This window comes from Pezoporus occidentalis, unplaced genomic scaffold, assembly GCF_034315485.1.
Source record: "Pezoporus occidentalis ecotype Australia unplaced genomic scaffold, CSIRO_AGI_Poc_V1 ctg3, whole genome shotgun sequence".
In the NCBI taxonomy this organism is placed as follows: Eukaryota; Metazoa; Chordata; class Aves; order Psittaciformes; family Psittacidae; genus Pezoporus; species Pezoporus occidentalis.
This window is the reverse complement of record NW_026914940.1, coordinates 18462633-18480923: the sequence shown is the minus strand read 5'-3', so window position 1 is coordinate 18480923 and position 18291 is coordinate 18462633. Positions and strand designations below refer to the sequence as shown.

Below are 18291 nucleotides of genomic sequence, written 5' to 3'. Positions count from 1 at the left end.
CATATATTTGTAGTGACTAAAGATAAATGCAGTTGTATTAAAGCAACTAGTAATTGGTCAAATAATGAAAGTTAAACATTTTGGATAGAACTGTGGCATTTTCTAGTAACTTTACTACCATTTTATCTTGATATGTTTATTTGCGCATTTATTTTTTTTAGTCTACCTGTGTTTTGAATAAGAATGATTGAAGAAAAATGTGAATAACCATTCCTCCTAAAATGTTACATGCCGTCCAAATGAGATGAGCCATTTTTGGAAGAGGATAGCATTTCAAGCCAATCACCAACTCCAGACATACTGTATGTGCTGTGCTTGCCTTTAACTTAACAAAGAATCTCCTTAACATTATATTCTTACTCATATTCTTCTACTATTTTGGTTTAGAAAAGTGGGGGCTAATTTGGCGTATATCATTTGGCAATCAGAGTTTGCTTTCCATTGCCATTCTGGGAATGGTTTTTATGCTTTAGACCTCAGAACTATCCACACTCTATATTGCTCAATAACATTAAAAGAAAAAAAAAGCAGTATGGTTGCTGGTTTTAATGCATTTATCTTGCCTGTGTATTTAGAGCATGTATAAAATGTAACTTCTCCATCATGTCACAAAAAGTTATTGCACTCTTGGGTTCATGAATTCAAGAAACATGACATAATAGACTGGCAAATATGGCCTTGTGTCTTCAAATGATGATCCAAATCCACCCACTTATCTTGATCTGCCTATATTGTTAACAACATGGGATGTCACACAACAAATTTTTCATTTTAACTGTTTTTTATGTACAGTGCAGCATGGAATTTACTTTTTATTGCCTTTCAACGGGAAGTATCATACCTCTCAGTGAAATAATGGGTTTGTCAGACAGTGGTATCTTTATTGTGTAGTGCTTTTAAATTCTACACTATCTATACCAAGCTTTCTTGGCATAGGACAGGTGAGATGTGATACCTCTGTTTCTCCATGAGAATACTTAGAGCTTTATGGATAGAGAAGTGTATTGTTGGTATGATAATTGTGAGATCTGTGTTGTAGCTTTCAAACAGAATTATTTTGTTCTTCCAAGTGCTCTATGAATGCGCAAAATGTAAACAGCTACTACAAATGACTGACACACCTAAACCTTCTACTCACAGTCTTCATATTGATTTGCGTGCTGCTTCTTACCATAATTACACTCACTACAAAGTGTAGACATTGATTTGCTGTTAGAGGTTTTATTGCATTTGTTCATGTCAAGGAGGAACAGCAGTAATTTTATTGCATGCAGTACTGGTGGTTAGTTGTCAGGAGGTGTCTAAATGGATGATTGCAAAAGCAGTCAAAAAATGATGCATGAATAAAAGTCTTGGGATCAAAGATCCTAAAAATAGGTGACGCACTTGTTCTGGAATGACACTGAACAGTGGGCTGCCACTCAAATCGAAATAGTATTAATTGGTCTAAATATTTCTAGCAAGATGACAATAAATTAGAAAAGGAGATCTATATGCTTCAGTGGCAGGTAAGAAGGGTGTTGTGGAGTGAACGGTTTGTTTTCTGTTATATATAATGTTTTGGAGCAATTGAACTCAGTATTTTCAAAATTACTGCTATTTTGTGATTGTATCTAAGAGATAAAAAGCAGTTTATATGCAAGTATTTTTCTACCTACATAAATTTGTTTATCATAATTATTTCAAGTGTAAAAACATGCAGTGGTCAAATTTAGATACATTCTAAAATTAAATGAAAGCAAAGACCTCAAATTTCAAATATTCCATCTGAAAGTAGTCCTCTGTTTCTTTCTCTCTGTCCAACTTTTCACTTTATTCAGAGGATATGGGGACTAAGCTTTGTTTAACTATTCTAAAAGATGATACAGAAAACATATCAGAAACATAATCAAAGCCCCCTTACAAGCCTACTTGCCAGAGACAAAAGAGATGCAGCATATTTGAAAAGGACATCCCTTTCAGAATGTCAAGATACATTATTTTTTGTTGTGTATATTAATATCAGTATCACCTAGAAGCTGTTTGTTTCTATTGACACAGTTCCTTTTATCCTAGATACTATATTTTAGAAATAAAAATGTGTGTATACATATCCATCTGTCTATCACATATATCTATCCATCTGGTTTACGTTTTTTTATATGTGTATCTGTACATGCAAACACAATTACATTTGCCACTCTGGATTGCTTGCCATCTGAAAAAGACAGGTCAATAAAAGGTGAGAGAAAGGAAGTGTTATTACTTCTACAGTTATAGAGAGATTATGAATGATTTTGGAGGTTCCTTGGGAGGTAGTCTTAGATCCAATTCACCAAGCCCAGACCTTTCAAGTTTATGACTAAAACATTTGCTGCAGGACTGGCCTTCTATAAAATACATACGTATCACCTTTCACCTTTATTTTATAGCTTTTTGGTACTATTTATTGTGATATGCATGAGAACTTTGTTAGCTACATGGGAGCTAACAAAGGTTTGAGTTACCTGTTGATAAGAGTTTCTTTGGTACTCCTTCCAAATACCTGTCTGTCTCTCATTTTAGAAAGTAACTTCCAGTATTTTGTGTTGGATGCCAAATGGAGAAGACAGCAGACGCATATAGAAAGTACCTAAACATATTATGGCCATATCTGGTGCAGTGAAAGACTTAGTCTTTCTTGGGAAGCAAAATTGTTCATAATTCAGTCTTTATTTAATCTTTTTCTTAGGATGTATCCTTAGTTTATTTCAATTTTAATATTATTTATGTGGTCCAGACAGTGTTCTTGGTATGTTTAGGAGTAGGTGAAATATGATTCTTGCCTTCTTGGAGGCTGCAGCCTAATTCAGGGGCAGTGTCACAAAATGGAGATAACCTAGAAATACCTTCATGTTATTTGAGTTGAGACTTAGAAGTCTGGAAAAAAAAAAAAAAAAAGATTTGAGAAGAGAGAAATGTGCATTTATTTGAACAAGGGCAGCTGATTAAAAAGCAAAATTAAACATTTTCCTACATTTTATTAAGCTTCTACTCAATGTAAAAAGTTTGGTCTTACTATTTCTGGAAGAGAACTGCTCCCTGGCTGTTACTTCTTCATCACTTAGCTTTGGCATGCTGTACCATTCTCCTCATGGACATCTACTGTAGAAATCATTCAGTTAGTAGGTATCAACTCCTGATTGTGGGAGGTTAGGAGCAGGTCATTGGGAGATTCTGTTTGTGGACTGGAAAATATCCTTGTATTATCTACTAACTGTGTAAAGTGTAGCATTTGCAGAAGCGTGAGGAGAAGAAATAATAATAACTATATGCAGTAAGAAAGATGATAGCAACACAACTATTGCTATGTCTGTCCAGTGTGCTGAGGATGTTCACACTGTTGGAAACAAGTTTTTTGTATAATAAATTAATCTTCTTTGGAGTGTTGTGTTTCTTTGATGAATACAGTCAAAGGGAATAGAAAAGTTTCTACTTGGGACAGTATCTGATGACTGAGACAAGATATAAATGTCAATGAAAGGACTATCAGGTTCTGAATTGCATTTGATGAGGGTACGAAACAGCTTTTGGGAATTTGAAGGGGCAGATTAGGCTTCGATGGCAGGTGGTCTGTGATCAATAGAAGACAGAAAGCTGGATAGCAGGTGTGTGCAGGAGAGCATATATGCCTTACTACTCTTGTTTTTCTGACATTTAATTCTGAACATTATTGGAGGCAGTCACTGGGATCTTGAGGTCACAGAAGGCAATAGGGAGAGTGGGGGTGGCAGGTGAACTGGGCAAGGAAGCAGTGTCTGGGGGACAGGAGATGGTATAGAAAGCCAACTTTTATGCTGGGGCCCTGGAATCTGCAGAAGAGCGGTCCAAGGCTTGATTTTGAAACTGCTAAATACGTCACTGGGTATGTAAAAATAGTATTTTTTTTTTATCTAGTTTTTTTTAATCCTTTTAAGTTAATGCATTATGTATGTTGTTAATGTACTTTGTTAACTGAGATGAAAACATATGGGGGAAAAACCTGCCTTTCTTCAAGATTCCTTGTACAGAAAATTGTCTATGGCTCTCAAAAAGTATAAGTTAAAAAGTATCTATGTACATCAAAATGTGAAGCACTGGAACAGGTTGCCCAGAAAGGTTGTGAATGCCCCATCCCTGGAAGCATTTAAGGCCAGGCTGAATGGGGCTTTGAGCAACCTGGTCTATTGGAAGGTATCCCTGCCCATGGCCATGGGGGTTGGAACTATATGATCTGTAAGGTCCCTTCTAACCCAAACCATTTGATGATTCTGTGATTCTAAAATAATAATCATGGTTGAAATAGAAATTTTCTCTTTGCATTGATGCATGTGTTGGTTTTTTTTCTTAGGGAGGAAAAGAAGGAGCAGATAGTAGGGGAGTTTTATGCTATTGTATTTCATTTTGTAAACTGCTGATTCTATTAGCAGGAGAATGAGAATGTCAGCCTGCAGCCTTTTCAGTATCATTGTTTCCTAGGTACTTAACTATTTTAATTCTATATACTTAATAGCAGGCTGTACTTCTTGTATTCCTATAATACATCACCATTTTAGGATAATAAGCCATTGTAAATTGACAGTATTTTTTAAACATCATATTATAGGGGCAGTTTTAATGCTTCAAAGCAACTCTGTAGCCCAGATATATTCTGAGTTATAATTCTTTTGATCTCTGTTGACACTGCCTTTTTAATTACAGTGCTTTGCCAGAAATACTTACCTACTTCTTCAAAATAATAATTTCTTTGTATATATTGTGTGAGGTTGTCAAAAACAGTGATTACAACTGTTACAGAATGTCAGGGCTCCTGTTGCCGGCACTGACTCACTCTGAGACTCTGAGCTTCTTATTTAGGCTGAAATTTACATTATGCCCTAGAGAATGCAGACTTGTTCTCCATTTACAGAAGTAAAGTCTAGGCTGTGAAGAGTCAGTCTTGCAAGGTCGTTCTTGAGAAAGACCGTCTATGTCCTGCCGCAGAACAGGCCCCATGTGCCAGCCACGGCTGTTCCTCAGGCTCCACACTCTTATGTCTGTCCAAGCAGTAATGAAGTATTCAAAGGCGAAGGCAGTAAGGCAGAACCCTCTGGGATGTGCTTTACTGACATCATGCCCCTGGAACTTGCTCACATGAAGGTCAAGATCATTCCTGTACAGATGGCTACCACAAACCAATATTTTACTTAAGTCTTATATAAGCCGCAGAGTAGGATTTAGGTAGAACAGAGGACTTGTGTTTCTTATCTATTCAAAGGTTTATTTTGCTCAAAGTTACAGTCTACCTTATAAATGGGCATCACTATATTGTCTTCTAGCTCTTGGCTATGCTAAGATAGAGCTGCATGTGAAAGCAGTATGATAGTCTAGATAGACTAAGGCACTGAAGGAACAAGGGAGGGTACTCCGGTCTGTGTCCAAAACCAGCAGTCAATTCCTTTCTCGCAACAGTGTTAAAAAGCTGTGTTGGTCATTGCTGAGACTTGATCATAGAAGATGTAGATAAGCACATAACTCATGAGTGCTGGAGCAGTGCAGAGCCATGTGTCTGTTATGCATGGCCATCCCCAGCAAGTGCAAAGAAATGATTAATTTGAATCTTGATATTGTACATTATAGTTATACTACATTTATCTCTATTTATAATAATGTTACTTTTCATATAAATTATAATTATAATGGATGGAACTGTATATTGCATGCATGCAGTGGAGCATGGCATTCAATCTCCCTTTGTCCCAGTCCTCTCACCTTCCTAATCTCAACAGTAACTAGATGTTTAGGGGGGTTATGCTAAATACTGATAAATTTCAGTCTTTGTTGAGAATTTTGTCTTTTTCTTGGTACACTTCTTTCAGAAATTTGTTGCGAACACTGAAAGGAAATAGGGAAATCATGTTAAAGCATCTGCTTCTTTAACAAGACATTTGGGCAGTTTGGCTCACATACTGTGAGCTAGAAATCAGCGTCTAAGCAGTGGTTTTATAGCTCTGAGCATACATATCTGATAGAAAGCAAATAACTTCATCTGCTGTTACACAAATGAGAGATGAAAATAGATCCTTCTATCTCTAAGCATAGGTACTGTAAAATGAGAAGACACCACAGATTCAGTCACAGATGATCTCACTGCTCTTTCTTTCAGAGTTAAAACCAATACTTTCCAAAACATTTTTGTTCATTTAATACATTTCATGATGTCAATATTAATACAGTGGTCTTCATATTAAGTTAACATTAGTAGCTTTCGGCATTCACATAAGCTATCTTGATATTCTTTGCTTTTCCAGATAAAAAAGAAATCCAACAATACTGCGAAAACATACCAATGTATATTAATAATTTTATTTAAATATCATATAAATTTGTGCAAATAATAATGTAAAAAAAGAAAATGTTTGCATCTTTCAAGCTAAGAGGATTCCAAAAAGTCCTAGGGAAGGATTGGTGTAGGTGATGGTGAAATGTTTAATTTTCTTCCCACAGAATAGCATCTGTCTCAGAAGATGCTTCAGTCTGAGTTACATAAACTATATTTTCAATTGTGTTCCCTTTCTATTACTTTACATACAATGCTCCATATACCTCTAACTGTATCTGAGCTGTATGAAGCAACAAAAAAACAGACTCAGGACTGAAATGTCTTCGCATATATCGGGGGAAAATCTGCACACAAAGGGACGTTTATCAGGGGTGACTGTTCCTCTGCTGAGGAAAGGAGCATACCCAAGAGTCCAGAAACAGATGATGATCTTATCAAGAAAACCCTCTTCAGTAATATCATCAGCCTGCTCTTGCCAAGTTTGGCATTTCTGTGTCGTGTGTATTTGTGATGGAGAGAGAGGGAGCAAAGCTGTGCAAGCTACGTGTAGCTGGGATAAAGAACCTACTCAACCCACTGGGTCTGCACAGTATTATAATTTGGAATCATTTTTGCCATGTGAGAATGGAGTTTGCAGTATTCCTCTCTCAGAAAACTGCAGGGAGGGCTCTTCAGCTGCACTTGTTGGGATTTTTTTTTTTTTCTGTATTTTCATGAATATTTCTACTCCGGTTTTACGTCAGCACATTCAGGGAGTAACAAACCTCTCAAACTGTGCAGCCAAATGTGCAGAAGGAAAATTATTGAGAAAGACAAGTGTATGAAGAAAACACCTCTGTCTTGAAAAAAGGTGTCAGTTTCACTCGTAGTGGGTAGACTGAAAACTAAAAAAAGTTTCTTCTAATTCTGTCACAGAATCAGGATTTTACCATGATTGCTGAGTTTATTTTGCCTCTGTCTGTAGACAAGATGCTGATATGAACAGAGTATTTTTCATATTAGATGGAACTTGGCTTTGATGCAAGTGAACAAATCTTTGGCATTTTTTAGAGCATCTTGAATGAACACTTTTTCTTTCTACTTCTTTCTCCTTCATTTGTTTCTTTAATCAGGTTTCTGCAAGTTCAACAAAGCAGTGCAAATAAAAGGTCTATATAGCTGTATATGGGTCTGTTCTACTAAAAAGCTAATCAGACTCAAACAGCAGTGTTTATTCTGTACTGCTTCCTTTCTGACTTCCAGGGAAAAAACAGTACTTTCTGTAATAGTTCAGCTTGAGCCTTTAATATTATTTAGATGGTGTACTTGATGGACAATTATTAAGTAGTTTTCTGTGAGCTGTATCTTCAGTAGTTACTCAATGTATGTGCTATTTAACATTTGTTTAATTAATCGCCCTCCCTCCCAGCCCCCCCAAAATATAGAAATTGCATTGTTATTTCAAATCTATGCAGATATGTTCACCACTGCAGGTTTATGCTTTTCTAACCTGGGATGGGATCTTGTGTTCCTGAATTCTGTAGATTACAGGAGTGTAAAGCACTACAGGAATGTATTTTTTTTTTTCCACTTTGCATTCATTGTATATAAGCAAATGCAGACTTTACAAACCGAGCACAAACCTGAATTTTGTGAGTATCAGTGCATGCACTTGTTTTGAAACTATGGGTCTCTGAAGACTATGCTTGTGTACTTGTGACATAGGGCACCTTCACATCACTGAAGTTAGCTCCACATTGACGTTGGCAGTCTGGAGCAGTTTATGTACCTATACCTACGGTCACATCAACCAGGCTGGATGGGGTATTTTGTTGTCATAGCCAGAGCCCAGTGTAAACTAAATAACCAGTAGTGAAACTTCATCTCAGAAAAGTTTTATAGCCTGTATCGCGATCTGTCTTGGAGATAGAGTGGGTTTGACCAAACTTTAGGTGTAGTCATATCACTGGGCGCAATGTAGACAAGCTTCAGGTGTTCAGTCTAGCCAGGATGCAGCTTAGCAATGAGGTATTAGAATAACTATATTTTTGGTTTAGCTTATGAATTAAGCACTCTAACAACACACATGCCTTGGATAAGAAAAGGTACTAGCATTTTTATTCTGTTTCTCAGTGGGAATTCCTGTACTTCTGTCCTTATGTTTCAGGCTTGGAAACATATATATCTCCTCTCACTCTGTGGCAAAGTTTCTGCATCCATCTTTCTTTTGAATGTCTTCTGTTCCCATTTTTCCAGGCTGTGCCTTTGTATCCTGATTAGACCCAGCTTGGGTCTTCAGATGGCTCCTTCCCTAGACTCAGTCTCTCTTGCCTCATTTTTTAAACTTATTTCCACTCACCTCCTTCTGTGGTCTCTTTTTCTGAAAATCTTTGCCTAGTCTTTCCCTATCCTCACTTTAAAAATATTCTTTCCTTCCTTTTATTGTCTGTTGTAGGACAGTGCTGTTGCAGATAAGGATAGTACCTGCACTCTCTGCCATTTACAGTACTAGCAGCAGGTAGGAGAGATAAAGAAACTCTGCTTCTGACTTTTGGGGCTCTAAAGAAAGGTAGGGAGCAGTAAGATATTTATTACAGAAAATGGAGAAGCCTGTTCATTTGTCATCCTTACCTAAAGTGAGCACATTCCCTGTGGGAGCATTGGCAAGCAGGGGCAACATTAGGCAGCTTGGTTAGGAATGAAGCAGCGTGTGGTGGCTTCTCCTGCATTATTTGCTACCAAGACCTACTTCTAACTATAGGCAAAAGAGACCAGTAGCCTAGAACAGTCAATACCTGTGGGCCATACTTGTGTCTACTTGTCTCACAGGCATTGTACTAAGAGGTCTGGTTGACCCTACTCCTTAAGAGGGGTGGGACCAGAGAGGATCTGGGTTAGGAGGAGGAGTTACTTGGGGGTGACAGAGAAACGACAAAGGCTGCTCTGTTCAAAAACTGTCCACCCCATCTGTTTCTTCTGGATAACGTAAACTCTGGCTGTGCCCAGAACCCAGAAATGTGCAGTTTTCATTGCAAAGCAAGTTATAAAATTTCTTTTGAAGATTGATTGAAATTTGGTCCATTACTGTTTGGACTTCAGTGTGAATTCATCTCATATTCACGCATGTCTTTCTAGTAAGATAACTCTAGTTCTTGTATCCCACAGCAGACTTGCAGTGCTGCAGAACAGATTGTACCCTGACACCCTCCAGACCTCACGCCAGAGTCAGCGCACTGCCGAACATGTACAGTGCTTTCCATTGCGGAGAGATGTGATAATTAGGTAACACAATGTATTAAATCCCTGACAGACAAGCATGGTAAGGTGAGATGGTTGGTCCTTTTCAGAAGTTGTTTACAGTGAGGGTTGTGAGACGCTGGAACAGGTTGTCCGTAGAGGTGGTATGTGGCCCATCCCTGGAAACGTTCAAGGCCAGATTGGATGGGGTTCTGAGCAACCTCATCTAGTTGCTGCAGACTCTCAGTTACTTGTTTCAGAATTTTGGACTGTCAAATGAGCCCTGTGGAATGGGAGGGTTTCTGTTTTGCCACTTCTATTATGTTATCTTTTCCAGTCCAATTACAAGCTAATTCAAAGCTCTTTGTGTTAGGCTAATAGCTTCTGATTCAGTCCTGTCAGCCAGTACCATTTTGAGCACTTTTCATACCATCTTCCAGTCCCCCTACTACTTACCTATGAAGAACATTTATTTTTTTCTCTGAGTAGAAGCTCATCATAGGCAAATCATTAACGGAACGTCAGAAAGATCCCATCTGTTAGAGTTGCATATGGCTAAGATTACAATTATCGAAAGTCCCTTTTTTTTTTCCCATGCTTATCCGCACAATAAATGTAGTTGTCAGCAGGATAAGTTCACGCATCGGATAAGGTCACAATTTCATTTAGTGACAACTTCCAACAGTGTGAACTTACAAGGTTCGATTTATTAAAGAGTCAGACAGGATAAGATCACTGCATGGCCAGCCTGATTTATCAGGGTTTGACTGGAGTACTTGAATAGAGAATGTCGTATTTCAAGTTTATGTTCAGAACTGTAGTTTAGTGTGTGTTATGTCTCAGAGACTTGAAAATTGAGGGAAGAGAATTTAGAGGAGGTATCTCATAATGCAGTTTATGTCTACCAAGCAAGTGTATGAGCATTTAATATTGGAGCTACCTTGCTAAGAGTCACAGAAGTGGAAATGGGGTAGTTCTCTGCTATCTGTGAACTGCTGTGTGCAGTTTGTTATAATGGAGGTAATCACCAGTCAAATATTAATTGGAGTTTATTCCTCTGCATAGGCAGATCTTGGGCTCTGGGCTTAAGTGAGTAGCACTTAAGAACTTCTGAGAGTGTTTTTAACAAGCTTACTCTGACTTCAGAGCAGTCCTTGTTTGAAACTACTACAGCCTTGTTTGAAACTACAGTTTCTCTGCCGTGCAGAAATATTCATGAGAAAGCCAGGTGGCTGTGCACTGGAAATATGCAAATAGGAGCCATTTGCTAGTGGAAATTTAGGTAGAGGCCCATGATGTCAAATAACCAATCACTAATTATAGCAGAGGAAGAGCTTATTCAGTCTTTTTAACTGACTCCACTTAGAAAACTATTCCTGATTAAAAACTCCCTCAAACAACAAAAGCCTACTGCCAGAACTATCAATGACTTGCTTAGAAATGTTAAACATAAATTTGAATGCACTTATTTCTGAATGAAGTAGTTCACTTTTTCTCCCACAAAATGCTGTTCATCATTCACGTTCAGATATACACTTCTTTGTTTCTTATTCCAGGATGTGGGTAGGTGAATGAAAGCTGGTATTATCTTGTTCAGGAATACTGTGAATAGTTAAACTCTTCTGGTGTTTGACTGTGGTCAAATCCTGTTACAGGCCAAAAGGTGTTGTTAGGTTCCTGTGTACACTACATGTTTTATGCAGTTCTTTTTAATTCTGATTTTTCTATAGAAGACAAAGCTAAACTGACCTCTCTACCTTCAATTTTATGCAAGCCCTATGTAGCATCCTTGAAACAATATGGGTATGTAAGAAAAGAATCCTAAATAGAGTCCTTTCATGCTGGTTTTGTATCCACCAAGGTGGCCTAATATCTTAAAAGCCATGGGATGTTTTGTAGCTTTACTGGTGAGTCATGACTTGGGGCTTCTTTTACAGTGCAGCTATCATAAGTCTTTGAGTAATCACAGACTTTAAAAGTATGCTACATCAACAAGATAAGAGAAACAGCCCACAGCACTAACAGCATTATCTTTTACCAAAATTGATTAGCCCATACTATGTGTCTCAAATACTTTGTATAAACTTACTCAGCAAGCTGGAAATAAGTGTGTTCCTGAAGAACAAGCTGAAAAAAAAACCCAAACTTGCTCTATAGCAAGGGAAAGGAAAGTAAATATCACTAAATGGAATGTCTCTTAAATAAATTTCTTTTTACCTAACTTGCATAAACTAAGCATCATTTCTTCTCTACTTGTATTTCCTAGTGCTGCTTCTATTATGATTCTGTCCTTTCCAATCAGGCAGTTTAGAAGTCTGGGATGAAAACAGCAAAATGCAACTGCTTCTTGACTTTGCCATAGGGGTGATGAATTTATCACATACTTTATCACAGAGGTGTGAATTAATTCTATATATTGTAATTTACTGTTACATGAAGGAATAGTATATTCAATACTGAGGTGGTCTGTTGCAGTTGCTGATCACCAGAATCTCTTAACAGTGTTTGGCACAGAATTTTCTGCTTTCATTGGGCTGGGGCACAGATTAAAGGAAGCTGCAGCAGCGTTTCATCCTTTCTTTCCTTTTCTCCCTGCTATTTGGGATATCCATGGACAAGCATCTGTGAAGAGTCAGTACCAACTGAGTCTTTATGCTTCTTACTGCCAGTGTTGATACAGCAATGAAATCTCAGATCCTCTTCCTGATGTAATCTGTGAAGATGCTGAGCAGTAGTAGGGGATACTAGCTGCAGAGAGCACTTCTGGCTTATATCTGAACTTCTAAGGCTGAAGGCAAAATCTTGCCTCACTGATGTATTTTTCAAACTCTTTTAATTAAGAGTCACAGGGTGAGGTTCTCTTTTTTCCAGAAAAATCCCTTGAGGTCACACGTTGCTCGGGGCCACAGGTATGGCACCACTTAACCCAGCATCCTTTTTGGAAGTAGGCAGTGAGCAGGGGACAGCCCTGTTCTCATCAGCAGAGGGCTGGGCCCCTCAGATGCTGTAGTTTTGGTATAGCATTCACCAAATAGGATATTTCAGAGGACCAAAATGTTGTAAATGAATGCAGAAAAAGTTGCAGGCTTCTTACTCTGGGGTCAGGGGAATTCAGGAGAGGATTTTTAATAGTGACATTTGTAATCTTTCTTCTACAACTCTCGTACCAGCCCCTGGTCTTTCTGCTTAGGGCAGACAAAGGAACATATACAGGGATTTTACAAAAGATGCAGACTCTGGTATAAAAAAAAAAATAAGTCTTAGCAGATACTGCAGACCCTGATGTGGAGTGTTGGGATTTTTAACTTTCAGTGTTAATTTTTACCCCCAAATAAACAATTTTCAGTGGAAAAAAAGAAAAAAATAATCTTTGCCAAGGATCAAATTGTAATGTGCTGCACCTTGTACCAGTGCAGCCAAAATGTCTCTGTTTGCCCAAACATAGAAGCAGATTATCATTCCCAACTCTAAAATTCACCCATAGCATTAACATGGCTACTGGTCATCATGACCAGAGAGAAATGTATCTTTCTTTGGAGAACTATGATCAAGGGATACAGGAAGATTATGTAGTAAAATGTTTTATAACCCTGTCTGCAGTCTGCTCCTCTGTCATGATGGTCTGAATGGTGGGGAAAATACAGCCACTTCAGTAGAATTCAGCGTGATGTTACCCCATCTGTAGTTCAGTGTATTCATGCATGTTGAAATGTATTGCCCAAACTGCATCTTGGGACCATAGAAAAAGAAAGAATAAAGGAGAGAAATAATCTATATTAATACATTTGATTATCAACTAGAGGAAAGAAAAAACAGTTATGGAAAATAATTGCTTGGTTTTATGTTTGTCTCAAATGTGAAATACTAGGTATAAGATTCATGTTATTAATTTTATTTGAAATATAAAGTGCAGTGATGTGTACCTTAAAACTTAGGTAGGTTTTTTGGTATCACTGAATGATCTGCCCTAAGTTTGTCGTTCTTAATCCATTAAAAGACAGGCCTGCTTGTAAATCCACAGGTACAGATAAGGAGTCACTGTTTGACTGTGTCTGAACCCTTTTCAAATGAAAAATGTCAGTGGCAGAAAGGGAGGCTGAATTATTTTTTAAAAGGGTTTTCAAAGATTCTCATGATTCCTCTGGTATCAGTTAAATGTGACATGTCCATAGACATGGCTGGTTTTTAGTGCGTAAAAGCAAGCAAATGCTACAGTTTTCATCTCTATGTAGAGAAGATGCTGCAGTATGTCTAAGTGATCAACATGTTACCTTGCAATACCAGAAAGATTTCTGTCTTCCATAATTAACATATAAAGAGATTTTTTTACAGTTAATACAACTTGCAACAATGTGACTGTGAGAAGGAAAAAAGCTTGCCTTTCCCCCCCCTTCTCCCCCTGTTTGGGGGCACATATATTATATGTTTAAATCAGACACAATTAATCCATAAGCTTTTCTGTTTATACACTGCCTTTTAAAATGTCATAGCACTGTCATGAAGAGGACTCACCCGCATACACAGAAGCTTTTGTAACGTGATACAGCTCTATTTCCTAGATTTGTTCCAGTTTGCAGGAAGGATCTGATGCACAATTTTACGTAGAGTAGTTTTGTAATCTGCAACACTCAGAGGTGAAATTTAGATTTCTGTGCTTGAAAATGGAACCTGGAGCCAAGTCTTCTCTTTGGAAAACAGTTGAGATTAACCCCTGCAGACAAGGAAGAACTTTGCAGCCTGGCTGCAACATAAATCCAGGCATCTATGGGAATGGTTAGTTCGCGGAAGTCTGTGAGGGCTGCCTGTAAGCCAGGAGTTACTCACTTCCTCTGGCCCAAGGTTCATTTCACATCAGCTGCCAGTTCTAAATCTGGGGTGAGGTGACTTTTTGCACAGTGGGACTTTACCCTGTTTGTGGAAAAGCACCATCCTGATTTGGGGTAGAGTTGTTGACAAGGGACATGCTCATGCAAAAGCCAGGAATTACTGTTGCAACTGGTTGGTATGGAAAGGGAGAAAGGGGCTTTACCAGGCAGGGAAAACAGGTCAGGAGAAATCATGGCTACAGCATTTTATCCCTCTTAAAGTCTGAGACCAGAATTTCTTTGCATTGTTTTAGAAAAAAATGTTAGAAATTATATGTATAAACATAGCTGTTGCTCCATTTTTCACTGGAACATTTGTTCATAGAAAAATAGGGCTGTTGAAGAGATGGTTTTCAAAGAAGGAGGCTGTCCAGACTCTATTTTAATCCTGAAATGAAATGAAAAAAATGTTGGGGAGAAAGGTGGTGATGGAATCTTATTTTTCCTTCCACAGTAATGATCAATTGTATATTTTTTCTCTTTTCACTGGAAAAAAAACAGAAAAGTTAAATGAGTGAAAGTAATAATTTTACTTTTAGGTGAAGTCTTTACTTGAAAAATAAAATTTGCTTGTAAAAAAAAATCACAAATTAGTACACACTAAAAAAAATAAAAAAATCACTATACCACCTTTCCACTGCTTTTACAGATTTTGTGTTAAAACCTAAAGGTAAGAATGTAAACTATTTTGGGTCTAATTCTGAAATGTTGCTGGCTGTAAAACTTCACACAGTTCAAAATCTGTTTTATAATTGTAGGAAATGTTTTTAGTAGTTTCTTTAAAATTAGAAGAGTTGTGGATTTGTATCACTGCGCGATATTTCTCTGAAAATTTTTAGTAGCTGAATGCTTCAGAATTTGGTCTTGTGCAGCAAAATGCCTCAAGGAGGTTAATGCACCAGGTGTGGCTGCTAGTGCACTCTTTCCTTTCAGCTGTCATCCCCCCCCCCATCATCATTTTTTCAGAACTTTTGTGAATCTGCTATTATGAATAAAAATGCCTTCAAACTCTAATGCGTGTGAAAAGATGCAAGAAAGGAATGGGACTTTCTAAACCAAATTTGAATATAATTGAAGAAGGTTTATTTTTCTTTTCCAGGATGACAAGATCAGTTGTTTTTCAGACAAGCATAATTAATTCTCATTATATGGGTCCTCAGAACATTCTGTGTATAAAGCTAACACAAAGGCAGAGGTGGTTGTTGTCAAGGCACAAGTGAAAGTACTCTCAACACTGCTTGTTTTCTTTGTTTGCAGGAGAGTTGGAGGTGGTCCAGAAAGATGGGGAGCGCAAGATTCAGAGCCGGCAGCAGCTTCCGGTTGGAACAACATGGGGGCCTTTTGCTGGGAAGATGGATCTGAATAATAACACCTTGGTATGTAGATGCTCCGAGGCGCTTCGCTTCATTATATTGTGTGTTGCTCTTTAGGGAATAGCCTGAATTACTGCTCAGCCAGAGCATTTGAAAACAGGCATTGTTAGCTTTAATGGACAGTGGTACTTGGCTGTTTTCCAATTAGTTCATCTATGGCAACCATCCACATAAAGTTATTTGGAGCACAGGTTAATAGTGTTTAACTTGTTATTTTACAGAAGGGAAATGTCACTTCCTTGCTTGGTGAACCAGGCTGTTTCATTTCAGTACTAAGAGCTGATTTTTAGTGGCTTTTTAAATTTTTCACAGCATTACTTGCTGACTAATTTATTTATACTAATGGATTGTATAGAAAACAAATAGCTGCATTATTTTAGGATAAAATTCATTAAATTTGCCATAATGTTAAAGATCTTCCATCAGATTAAAAGTATTTTGAAAGGCAAGAAAAGTCACCTGTCATATAATATAGTCTCAATTATCCTTGGTTTTTATTCTGATTGCAGAAAGTATGTGTACCATATTCAAGATATTGCATTGCTAGTTTCAGTGCAGTGCACTGAAAATCATGTCATTCCTCAGTCTTCATTTCATTTTTGTTTGTATTGAAGTCTGAGCTTCAATATTATTTGCGTGTAGTTCAGACTAATTTTCTGAGAGTAGCTGAAAGGTGACTCTGTATTGGATAAAAAAAAAAAGAAAGGCAATAAATATATGTAGAAGAAGGGTTTAGACAATCTTGGAACATGCATTGCCCTGTAGGATACTTCTGAAGAACCATTATCTTCAGCTGGATCACTGTTTGCTGTTGCAGGCTGTGCAGGAATGTATTAGCATAAAGACCTGTGGAACTGTTTCATAGAAGCATGTCATCACATACATTTGGGGTGCATATATCTGTGCTGTAAATGGAGAAGCTGAAGTTCCCAGTGTTGGGGGTATTGTGTTGCCCTCAGAGGACCTGAAGAAAGTGAGAAATGCTGAATTGCTGAACTACCATCTGGGACAGTGTGAGAGAGGGGTTATGTGGACATAGGAGGAAATGGGGGAAATTGATAGTCTTTAACTCCTTCCTGGAGAAGCTATGCCTGTATAATGAAGTTCACTTTCTAAGGGCTTGCTGGATAGTATGCATGTTACTTTCTGTAAATATGCATGTTATAATTGTAGTGAAGCATTATTACGTTACAAGTACATAGTAGCCACTTAAGATTTTGATATTTTGTAGACTGTTTAGCGTAATATATTAATAAAAAGGTGCTAACAAGACTTTACAAAAAGTGGCATGGAAACTGTCCTAAATTTCCTAGAGGTCAGTATTCCCAACCCAGGTTAGATTTCTCATGCAGGCACCTGAATAAAGGATGGATTTTCAAAAGTACTCAAAGCATCTTATTGTTAGAAAGGGGAAAATGGGCAATTTTACTGTCTCTTTCCAGTTTCTTCATCCATTTCATTTTTGTTTCTTCATCTACTTTATTCTTTTAGTAGAATTCTCAAAATGTTTTGGTTGGTTTTTTTTTCAGAAAGCATCATTTGTAACAACTACCTATAATTCAAATAATTTTCTAAGATTCCTCTGTGACTACTTTCATCAAATTTCATGCAATAGAAACCTTACTCCTGGTGTAGCTTAAAGTCAGTCCATGTAATACCTTAGGAAAAATGCTACCTTTGTTTTTTCGCTATTGCTCTGTCCACTTGTACCACTTCCTCAGGTATGTAAGACTTGAAGATAGTAAGTTTGAGTATGGGAGATTATGATGATTGACCTTTCATTACAAAAATTCATCATCAGATATTTGTAGGAATTTGCAACGTGTCAGCAGTTGATTGTATTGTTTAATTTTTGTTTTCTGAAGGGCATATGGAGAAACTACAATCCCTCTAGAAGGAGCTTGTTTCTCCTGTGGTAGCACAGGCATATATTAAGATGTTATTACATTGTAAATTTGGGCAAATACCACTTTTGTTGTAACAAAAACATTTAGACACTTTGGTTTTAATAAACTTGTAAACAAGCAGTGAGCAGAGCTGCCTTTTTAGTCTCACAATTGTAATAGGATGGAAGAACTTTCTCAACCTACTTCAGAGAGATGGAGGATGAAAACATTCATGACTTTTTTTCTCCCCAAACAGGTAAAAAAGTAGTTTTGTTTCTTGTCAAATTAAAAACCATAAACTCTATTCTTGCTAACATCTGAAAGATTTTACTTTTGTTTTGCCTGCTAGTGTAAATACATCTGAAAATGTTCTTGTAAACAGAATTGTAGTTGCCAGCAACATTGTTTTGTCCTCTGAGCTACTCCATCCTTTGAGACAGTCAAAGCTGAACTGCCTATGATCTTGAGCAATCTGAGTTAACTTCGAAGCTGGACCTGACTTTGAAGTTTTCCCTACTTTGAGCAGGAGTTTGGACTGGATGACATCCAGAGGTCCCTTGCAACCTGAATTATTCTATGATCATAAGTATTGTTTCTTTTTTCCCAAATATCAGATGTTTCCTGTAATCCTA

General features: G+C 37.5%; 1 protein-coding gene across 2 annotated transcripts in view; it reads left to right on the top strand.

Moving 5' to 3' along the window:
- Window positions 1-18291, top strand: part of ZFPM2 (zinc finger protein, FOG family member 2) — a 312069-nt gene that overhangs the window by 136713 nt on the left and 157065 nt on the right. For both annotated transcript variants that reach the window (XM_062627192.1, XM_062627193.1), the window contains one exon: window positions 15658-15776. In XM_062627192.1, the coding sequence (XP_062483176.1) occupies window positions 15658-15776 (119 nt within the window). The remainder of the gene's footprint in view (window positions 1-15657; window positions 15777-18291) is intronic.